At 36.5% G+C, this 11899-nt stretch overlaps 1 protein-coding gene across 1 annotated transcript in view; it reads right to left on the reverse strand.

Moving 5' to 3' along the window:
• LOC140162751 (tetratricopeptide repeat protein 39C-like) overlaps window positions 1-6973 on the reverse strand; it is a 59562-nt gene extending 52589 nt beyond the window's left edge. Inside the window, exons 1-3 of the mRNA XM_072186043.1 lie at window positions 6647-6973; window positions 1939-1987; window positions 325-983 (exon numbers count right to left, since the gene is read on the reverse strand). Of these exons, the coding sequence (XP_072042144.1) occupies window positions 325-983; window positions 1939-1987; window positions 6647-6807 (869 nt within the window). The 5' untranslated portion in view covers window positions 6808-6973. The remainder of the gene's footprint in view (window positions 1-324; window positions 984-1938; window positions 1988-6646) is intronic.
• Between the last annotated feature and the right edge of the window lie 4926 nt (window positions 6974-11899).

Below are 11899 nucleotides of genomic sequence, written 5' to 3' on the forward strand. Positions count from 1 at the left end.
TTCTGCATTCACAGCGCCCCAGAACTGATATTGCGTTACCAAAATTATAATGAAGAAAGAGGCAGCCTATATATTTCACCACAACAGGGCCTAAAACAATGCGAGACACAAATTAATAAATGCGAGGATCGGAAATGAATGTTACAAGCCTGAGAAATTATAATTTAATCCAGTGACAAGGGTTCAATCCCCGCTGAGTCCTAATTTTTCCTCTCTCAATATGTAAGTTCGCTCGAGCCCCAAACACACCATCAATTAAAATTATATTTGGTTAACATCTAAACCCCTTTGCTTAATCTCACGCCCTGACACCAACACACTTACATTGCTAATGGGGCCTTCATATCAGTACTATGACTTGCTAAATGTAGACACTGCAACCCAAACCTCCTATTGCCTTTGAAACCAAACAAGTTCACCACCTTCAGTAAATTAGGAGGCATCATAGAGATAATCAGCTGCAGCAAACCGTAACCGAAAGACGCTCCTCCTCGTAATCTCGCCAGATCTGCATCACTGAGGTCGCTGTAATCCCCGGGTGATATCACTTTCTCATCTGACAAATGATTTGCTACTCCATCCTCCGAAGAAGCTTCACTGTTGTCATCTGTTGGCGATGATGGAAGTTCGTCGCCTAATTCCTGTCCTCGAATCTTATAGACCTTCCCGATCTCTTTATACACCTTCTCGTACATTTTATACCCTTTCCGTATTAGTAGACCACCTTTAATGTACCCGGTCACCTCTTGTCGTATCATGACCAGCATTGCCATGTAAAGTTGACAGTCGGCGAGGATAATCTGGCGTTGGATGCGCTCCTCTGTGCTAAGAACAGTGTTGCCAGTCTTTGAATCTTTACGGAAGACTTTGCTCTTGAATGACTTGACAATGTTGCCAGATTCAAGGTTGCATAGCTTTTCTGTTTCTTTTAGGGATTCTACTGCACCATCTAGTTTCTCATCTTCAAAAGTCATCATAGCATTCTGTAACAAAATGAAAAATTTCAAATGCAATGATTCATCTGTTATGATAATGTAGGCTTCAACATACAAAGTCTCAAGTTTTGAGATATTTTCTCAAAATATCAAAAGCCACTTAACCAATACTAGGCTTGTTTGTTCTCATTTAATGCATTTTTCATGTTGATTCCAAATGAGTCATGAAAATTTAGAATTGTGCATTTTTATAAAAAAAATTTAATTTGTCGTCTGCGGTCAACACCTGCATGGAGAGTGGAGACTGTTTACAAACATTGTTGAGAAGAAAAGCAATGTAATTGAGTTGAAGTACTACAAGTTTCAACATTTTTGATGGGATTCCACGTCATGGCCTTAAGCGAGCTCACATTTGAGACAAAGAGTCCTCTGCTATCAAAATCTAGTATACTTAGCAATCGATGCGCCGTGGCACCGTGTAAAGCAATGAAAGTTCGAACGTAAACACCAATGGCGTAGCATCATAGATCTGACATTTTTAAAAATCCCATAGGAAAATGGTTGAAAAACAGCTTGTGCCCCCCCCCCCCCCCAATCAGACCCGGTGCCACTGGTAAACACAGCCGGTCATGATAAGCAATTGCATCAAAAATGTTGTTAAATTTGTATGTCAACTCAATTTTAGACTGTCCAAAATATGCAACCTTCACAAATCTATACAAATGACTCATCAAAATAACTTACAGTATCATCCAAATTTAAACATCAACAGATCATATTTTTAAACATGCTTTGCAAACAATTGACAAAGCTGATCTACCGAAAAGCGATAGTAATAAAGGACTCTAGCCTTGAATGTGTAACTATTTTGTGCAAATTCGAAGCTAGAGTTCTCCAGTTTATAGCCTATGATGCAATACACTCAAAGGTTTGGCTTCATATTTAACATTATGGTATCAGCAGTTGATCATTATACAGTCTACGTAAATTTATATAAACTCACCATAAACGTTACAAAGCTTGATCCAGCACTCATCAATGGACTGTAATCTCTGCAAAACAATGTATATCAAGCAAAATTACTTCAGGCCAAGGTTGCTCACAAATTATGAAATAAAAGTTGCAAATGGCAATTATCAATCACAATTTAGAATCAATACAGTGTACCAGTACAGTTTTATTATTTTTTTTTATTTGTTCAGGGTTTTGACAACCCTAAACCCAAGAAAGCCTCTATTGAAGCTTATTTCCATTGGGGTCCATTTGAATACCGGGACAGGTTGGGAACAGTCAGGGGTTTATTACCCTACTCTTTTCGAAACTGGCTGTGAGATACATGTACAGGTACATGGCTCTCTGTACATGGGACCGATGGCTTAACCTCCCCTCCAAAGGACGGAGTACTTTCATGATTCATTTACCCAAGTCTAAATGAACCATGGGGAGAGCGGAAGTCTGAATTTAATCTACAGATGTTGCCAATTAATTTCAGACTTTTTTTTTCCCAAGTCAATATCCCAGCAAATCACCACCACCGGGAATTGAACCGGGGACCTCATGCACTAAAGGCAAGTACCCTAACCATCGCGCCACGCTCTCCACTTATGTATGTCCCAAGAAAAATTACTGTGTACCATGCTTTTATTTTGTCATTCATAACCTCATTAATATACATGTACGCGAGGCCTGTGATCCAATCAAAAACAAATTGATTGCCTGACCGCATAATTAATAACTCACAATGACTCATATGATATGCTACGATGAATTCTGTGCACGTGTACGTGTACACGCTAAGCGTTATAGTAGGCATCGGAGTTTCCCGCGATCGCGCAAAAAACCACGATTTTGGGGGTCCATCGCGATTTTGGTGGTCCATCGTGAATTTTGAGAATTTTGCCAAACACACTACTTTTCAATGTAAATTCACCAATAAACAAACACAAACTGATAATAAATAGTTTTCATGCAAACATCGACGAAAAAATAATGACTCACCAAGCTTCCAGAAGTTGTAAAATATTGTTGTTTCCGTCAGTTTTACTCTTTCTTGGCTCAGGGATAAGAGTGGTAAACCCGTCACGTCATATGAGGACGGGTTTCCCACTCTTGCGGTACGGGGCATGCTAGAGATTGCTAGAGATTTCCCACGTGCGCGGGTATTAAAAAGTTTTCAGAATAAAATTATATACACGGAGGGGGGTTATAATTTCCAGTGTAGCAAAGGCTCAAATATTTTATTCGGAACACAAAGAGGGAAATAACAAGTGATAATTATCTGCTTTGTGATGTTTTCAGCAAAGAAAAAAAGGTAAGAAATAGAAGTCTAATTTGGAAGCTTATACTAGCATTGTTTTTGCAATGGTTTTCCGTGTTCCTGGTTGAGTGGTTGACTAGCAGCAGGGTAAATACTGGAAAACGCATTTTTGCGCTTTTTGACTTGAATTTTCGCGCATTTTCGCGCTTTATAAAAAACCGGCCGCGCATTTTGCCGTTTTAAATCGCGCGAAACTCCGGTGCCTACGTTATAGCAACGCCTACGCGATGCCATCGCGCTTCTGTGATTGGTAGCTCTTGTTGTTGGCACAAATGTTAAATTCGCCTGGTCAATTTTTTTGCAGGGTACGTAATAACAATAATTAAAACTGGTTATATTTAACAGCATTTTATGAAATAAAATAAAATAAAATGCCATTTTGATTTGTTCAAAATATCAGATGAAGGATTGACGGTAATGAATGACAATAATAACTTTGCACCATTCGTGTGAAATTGTCGGGTTTTGTTTCGGGCCTCAGCAAGGTCTTAGCCAGGCATCGTCCACCCGTCTTTAAGGCGGTCTAATCTAATTTTAGGCGGTGGATTTAATGGATTTTACAGATATGATAGCTCTAAAACAGATGATTTTAAGGTTATATGAACATGAGATTAATTCAGAGTGACATGTAAAGGCCAAATCAGGACATATTTGACCCAAGTGACCCTTCCATGGGTATACAAGTTGTTTTATATTTCAGGGTCAAATTTTGTTATCTGCTTGGACGGGTGGTTTCTGACTTCTGGCTAAGACTCTGGGCCTCAGTATAAATTTATGTACTTTAAACATACCCTGCAAAAATCAAGACTTTTAGGTGCTGTAGTTTTGTCTAAATTTGAGATTTGTGCATATGGCGTGTGGGCAGTCAATACATTATATAAGAGCCGTCACGACTGATGTTCGAATGAGTGGATTGCATTGGCAACATAAAGTAAAATTGAGGGCTTCGCTGTGAAGCAAATCACACATTATCATGGCTTACAATGACAACGCATATAACATGTATTTGTACACAGAAAAAATAAGGAAACCTACATAATCAGGACCGCGACACTCCGGCGCTTGTTGGAAGACAGTAGACAGCAGTACATGTACAATTTCTACTTTTTGCATAATTATAATGCCCAGTGGTGTACATACATGTACTAAAATACCACGTACATTGTAAAAGACTAAGCCTGAAGTGCTTTCAGTAAAATTGAACTTTTTATAAATTATATTAAAACCAGGTCCACCTGGTTTTATTCAGAGTTCATCGATCGAGTGCTTGATGTCAGCTTATGTGTACACACGTCGAGCGCGATGCTCAGGCCTCCAAAAACCGCGGGAACGGCGTTCCCAGACAGTACTTGAGGTCACAGAAAAAAATATTTAAAAAAATTAAAAAATCAGAAAAAATTACGAACAAATAAGTTTGCTACAGTATATGCAAACCATTAACTAATGTTTACCTCTTCATCTATCACATATATGTGAGCATCCAGCACAACTGAGCCCTTCATCATTTTTGAGATATTCAACCAAAATATTCTGCTTCAAATTAGCTAAAAATGATGTATATCATGTCTATAGTACTTGACATTTAAGTAGTGAAAATCAATAAAACAGTCAAATCCTTTGTTTCCTATTGTTTATTGTTAAGTTCAATGGAGCATATATCTCAATAGTGGCACTGGAGACATCCGGGCTCAGTTGTGGTGGATGGTCACATATTATAGATGCATTGGTTTTCCGGATGGTCACATATTATATAGATGCATTGGTCTTCCATGCATTTATAATATGTGATAGATGAAGAGGTAAACACAAGTTAATGGTTTGCATATTAAGGATATTAACAAACTGTTATTTTTTTCCAATTTTTTTCAAATTAACTGTGAATAATCCTAGCCCTTCAGAATAGGTCCAGTGGTTCTTTAAAGTAGCAGAAAACTTCTAAAAAAAATGTTTAAAACAAAAAAAAAATTGTTTTTTGAAATATTTTTACCGACATCAGATCCGATACTGATAACGAAAATATTGGGCCGATAGTGATACGATATCCGATCCAATAATGAGCCCTAGATGTGATTATATCAATCATATACTATATGTACAAGTTTGTGTACTATGACTTATGACAAAAAAATGACAACATTGTTGGAAATTTGTGAGTTATGACAATAATAATATAATAATGAAATTTTAAGTTGTGTTTTTTGTGAAAAAGGGTGTAAATTTTTATAGAAAACTGTTCCAAAATAAGGCTCAGATTGCACGAGAGAGCATCTAGCTTCCAGGGCCCTTAATTTTTAAGCGGGCCCTGGACCCCGGCTGTTAGGACTTCGCACTTCATGCTCGCGATGTCCGCTACGCGCACATAGGCCTATTTCAGTTATTTCACAGAAAATTTCCAGCACTTGTCAACAAGTTCCCAGACAGCAGTGAGCATGATAGTACACGCATTGTATTGTACATAGGTGGTACATGGATCGAATCCATGGGTTCCTACAGTCACCCATGGAAAACAGAGTACGGTACTGAAAACCAGTACAGAATGTTTAAAATATGGGCCATGAGTTAGTTTGTTTACATTGCAGTAATTCCCTCAGAATAGTCAATACAGATTCCAAACAGATAAAACTTACCTCAAATCAGTTTTAGTTGCCCTTAATAACTCCAAATTGACATGACATTGAATTTTATTTGCTCAATTTCATACCAAAATCAAGGAAAACATGGTCTTGTATAAATTGCAAAATATCATGGAAATCACACAGGGTTATATCTGGTCAAACCAGTAGGCCACTTGAGGTAATCAATATTGGTACTTGAATGGTGTGACTCAGTGACTTTCTGCTCATTGTAAGACGGCTTGATATAAACTTGATTGCATAACACTAAAATTGCCAACTGATATCCTTTGTTGAGTTCTCAGTTGATGGTATTAGAATCGTCATGAAGGTATAAAGTTTACATTGAAAAAAATGTCAACAAAACATGCTACAGCAGAACTCTATGCCTGTGTGAGTAGACTGAGACTGAGGGCCGATGACCGGGCCGATGAGGGGATGACACACATTCGATGGGTGTATGTACATAGGCGGTGGAATGAAATCGCTATTTTCTTCATTATACCTCATTTGTTTGGCTCGAAATTAAAGGGGATAATGTGATCAGTGAAAACAAACATTTAAATAGGAATCTATTCTTTATGCAAATCACACATTATTGCTTTAACTTGGCTGACCAGGCATGACTTGCAAAATGTGATTTATTTAATAATTTAATAATTTTTTATTATTAACTATTAAAATGTAGCTAATTTAAATTAAGCTTATAAAGGTTGCACGTTTGCCTGATGATGCTTGCTTACATTTAATTGATCACTGGAAAATGTTTGCTGCTTCCTTACCTATACTTTTCAAATATTGCCTGTGACTGTTTGAAACCATTATTCAACAACAAATCAATGCCCTGTAATGACATGGCAACATCATCAATGGCTTCACCGGCGGAGTCAATCCCATCTTCGGCCCCGTTACTTGCGGGCTTCCCAACAGCCGATGATGCCATATTAAAGCTTAATTTTGACTAACAATATCTTCATCAAGATACGTGTTTATTGAGCAATGATTGACGAATAAGTCGTGTAGGAATGTCTTGTAATATTGTGTGTAAATACACACTGCCCACACTACCGGTATGCGTGTTTTGGATGAAAAAAAATCAATGATGAACTTGCGTGACCGGCAATGTTTTTAGTTCCGGTATCTATATTCCCTATTATTTCTGTGTTTATCAATATTTATTAGGTGACGTCACATGTCGTCATAAAAAATGGGGGGGGGGGGGTATTTAAACTGACGGCTCAAGCAAAGTCAGTTTATAAAAACAAAAAACAAAAAAGGTACATGCACGGTGTACACGAGAAAAAATACAGACAAACAAACAAGAAAAAAAGAAAAAGAAAAGAGGAATTTTCAATTAAAATGCTCATACAGTTCTAGTTAGGTCATCATGGACCACAGAATTCTATACTAAAAGATCTTTGTCATGGACTCATGAGTGATTCTCAAGGGTGGGTAAACGAAGCCCCCCCCCTACTGATCTGCTGTCTACTGTATAATAGCATTGCATAATGTTCCAATTTGCTATTCTCAGGGGAGGAGGAACGAAGCCCCATGAAAGAGCAATTACTAGGCCTATAACTGTAGATAGCATTGACGATTCTAATGTAATTTTTGCTTTCTACTGTAGATGGCATTAATGATTCCAATTTGCTATCTACTGTAGATAACATTGATGATATGATTCCAGTTTGCTATCTACTGTAGATATCATTGGTGATTCCAGTTTGCTATCTACTGTAGATAGCATTGGCGATTCAGTTTGCTATCTACCGTAGATAGCATTGATGATTTCAATGTGCTATCTACTGTAGATATCATTGGTGATTCCAGGTTGCTATCTAGGCCTACCGTAGATAGCATTGATGATTTCAATCTGCTATCTACTGTAGATATCATTGGTGATTCCAGTTTGCTATCTACCGTAGATATAGCATTGATGATTTCAATCTGCTATCTACTGTAGGCCTAGATATCATTGGTGATTCCAGTTTGCTATCTACCGTAGATAGCATTGATGATTTCAATCTGCTATCTACTGTATAGATAGCATTGGGGATTCCAGTTTGCTGTCTACCGTAGATAGCATTGATGATTTCAATCTGCTATACTGTATAGATATCTTAGGTAATTCTAGTTTGCTATCTACTGTAAATAGGAATAGTATAGATTTCAATTTGCTATCTAATGTAAATAGCGTATGATGAATTAAATTTTAATTTGCATATCACTTTAGCGCTGATGGTGTAGGCCTAAAATATGTTAATTCTAAATTAGAGCCATACGTGTACAGTGTACACTGCACTTTTTTTTTACATTGTATGCCCTATTTGATCGTGTATGCCCTATATTTGACTGAGATATTAATTTCAAAGTAAAAAGGTGTATCTCAAAATTGTCTTGATTTCAACATGTATCCATATCGACTTCCAGCGCGACTTTGCATAACAATAGAGGGTGGTCAGCTATTCAAACGAAGCGCTATAGAGTCTTTTGTCTTGAAGTGTGACCAACAACTTACTTGACCAAACAAAAGGGAGAAAGTTTGTTGCAGTCGCTTACATATATCCCTACTCTTCTTTTGAATGCCCATTAAGGGATCTAAAATGAGCGTTTATTGCTTTTCGACAGTATTTTTTGTGGGACATGAGAGCACCTCAGACCTATTGAATTGCATTCTGAATACGAAGCATGTCATTCTGATATCAAATAATTTTCATTTTTTGAAAATCACAATATAATACAAATTTTATGACAAATTATAAAAATTTGATATTTTTCAAATTTTTGATATATAACAGTCCTCGAAGTAAATTATATAAATCTAATGATATATTCTTAAAGTGTATGTAGCAGGGAGGAAAAGCCGACGGTCAATTGAAAATGTTGACCTTTCATATTGAAGATATGGATTTTTTCCCAAAAAGACCTAATTTTTTTTGGTGTTTTGGGAAAAAATCCATATCTTCAATACGAAAGGTCAAAATTTTCAATTGATCGTCGGCTTTTCATCCCACCTACATACACTTTAAGTATAAATCATCAGATTTATAAAGTTTACTTCAAGTACTGTTAAATATCAAAAATATCAATTTTAATGATTTGCCATAAAATGTGTATTAAATTGCGAATTTCAAAAAATCAAAATTATTTGATATCAGAATGACATTCTTCGTATTCAGAATGCAATTAGATATGTCTGCTGTGCTCTAATGTCCCAAAATAAATACTGTCCAAACGTTCATACCCCAGCCCTTAATAAACATTATCTTGATTTTAAGTGACAAGAATAATGTTGGTGCAATAAAAAGTTGAAGTAAAACTAAGAAATCCAATCGATTTATGTGAAGTTGTCGTAGAAGTTGAAGTAAATTTTCAAACTTCATTTCGCAAACAAGTGCCGCGCTGATGTAAGCTTTTGCAATGCACGTCGTTATAAACACTATAAACTTAAATACGGTTCTTTTTCATGAAAAAATCTACATGGAGATGAAGATCAGAGAAGGCTGCATGAAAAGGACGTCATGTAACCTAATTTTTACTCATTTAAATACTTCTGAAGAGAACTAGGCAAACTTTAAAATGCCCTTTAGGCCTATAATGGTTATGAAACAGTACATGGTATGAAACGTTTCGTCAGCCTAATACGATAATTGCCTAAGTAATTTTTTGTAATTTTGGGAACAAAGTACAAAATGTGGTTCAAGCATACATCAATTACGTATTCACCATATTATTTCGGATTTTTTTGTTCTTGTGCAAACATTGGTGAATAAATATTGTAAAGAGAAGTTCATTGCCAGTTCGTTAAATTTTAATATCATAATTTATCCTAAAACAAATTAGCCCAACAATTTCTTCAGTCCCAAGTTATTTTAATTTAGATCATGTATTTGCTCACGGAAATAGATGTTTACAACTTTGGTTAAAAACACCTAACAATAGGTATTTCTACCAGAGTTTCCGTGTTCATACTAATGGAGCAACAAAGACTATTATGATAGTAACCCGATTTAGGGCAATTCAAACGGATAAACCATAGATTACTAATTATGATTATGGTTCATACTGTTACGAGTCGTACTGACTCAAGGCCAAAATCACCCGAATGCACAACACAAATAGGCCTACATACACTGTTTGATTTAGCTAACAAAATCTAAGTCTTTAATTGAAAGTAAAGATATGATTGGTACAATATATGACAACAAATGCATATACAAAAATAATCACACAATCACAATAATATTGTAACTACATTAGAGTTCTTGTAATGTTCTGGACGGCTGATATAAATAACTTGTCCTGCGAAAATCAGCGAAGTCCATTGTACACTTGCATATCCTTGCGTATAAAATCCTCACACAAAAATTGTGCTGCTTTCTCCAAACATTGATCTCCTTGCGCGGCTTTCTCCAAATTTAACTCCTTGCGCTGCTTCTCCAAACTTAACTCCTTGCGCTGCTTTCTCCAAAACTTGTGCTATTTCCACCTTTCACACAATATCTCCAGGAAGCAGGACTGCGATGCAGTTGTCATGGTTGTCCCCACTTATATTGACAGTTGTGTTGGATCAAAAAAAACATAGATCATTATAATTATTTAGATAATCTCTGCATAAACCAGACTTCAGCAAGTCGACAGAAGAATATATATTCCTTTCTTGGAAGAAGTACGTTCTTTGACGTATTCTAGATCTTCTCCGACAACACTGGCAGGCAGTAGTAGGCCTACATTGACTACATAAAATAATTCTGGTTAGCAATTTCTTTTCTTTGAAGGAATTGGACTGTAAGCATATTAGCTAGCTAGCCCAGATCAACACTATAAACTGTGTAGAATTATGCTTACATTCTCTTATATATCAAGCACATGGAAATCACATTATTTTAATAGCAAAATGTGATCTTGGGAATTCCCAAGTCTTAATTATAACATTTCACATGACATCACTTCCTGAGGGGAATCCCATGACATCACTTCCTGAATCCATATGATGTCATCTTCACTTTACAATCTCAGGGGAATTCCCATGATAAATTATTCAAATTGTTTTTGATCAAGTTGATGCAAGAAAGGGGAATCCCTAAAATGCCTCATGAAATAGATTTTAATTGTAAACAAAGATAAATCATCGAATTAAATTACTCGACAGGGCACATCACACCCTCCCCCTTAAAAGAAGAAAGTTTGAATGTAATGAAAACTTTCTTAAATGTTTTCTTCTTTTACATCAACTTCAACATAGTATTAACTTTGAGTACTTAACTCAACATACACAGTGACTACTAATTGTCACACAAGTTCCTCTTTAAAAGATTTTTTGTTGGTCAGTTTTTATGCAATTCTGGACAAGGCATCAGCCATTACATTGTCTTTTCCCTTAATATGTTTGATGTCCAGAGTCCAGATTGTACTCTTGCAAGGTCAAACTCCACCTCACCAGTCTTTGGTTTTTGTTCTTCATCCTGTTGATGAAGGTGAGAGGGGGATTGTGATATGTGAAAACAAGCACATGGTATACTGTGGTACCCAAATACACATCAAAATGTAGCAATGCTAATAGCAATGCTAGACACTCCTTCTCAATTGTGAAGTAATTTCTTTGGTGCTTGTTAAATTTCCTTGAAAAGTAACAAATGGGGTGGTTTATTTGATCTTCACCCTCTTGCATCACAACACCTCCACAGCCTATGTCACTGGCATCAACAGTCAACTTGAACTGCTTCTGAAAATCAGGTGCAGTAAGTACTGGTGTGTTGAACTCATGAGTATTGATTTGACTTTTTACACTGTTCTGACCAAATGAATTTTGCATCTTTCTTCAAGTCAAAGGACTTGCTATCTCTGAAAAGTTTGGACAGAACTTTCTATAATCATGATAATAGCCAACCATTCCTAGAAATCTCATGAGTGCCTTCTTGTTTACAGGTGTGGGGTATTGCTCAATTGCTTCAACTTTGGCTTTGATATGTTTCACCTGACCTTGACCTACAACATATCCCAAGTAAGTGACTGTGGCATGGCAAAACTCACTT

Source organism: Amphiura filiformis, chromosome 10, assembly GCF_039555335.1.
Source record: "Amphiura filiformis chromosome 10, Afil_fr2py, whole genome shotgun sequence".
Taxonomy (NCBI): Eukaryota; Metazoa; Echinodermata; class Ophiuroidea; order Amphilepidida; family Amphiuridae; genus Amphiura; species Amphiura filiformis.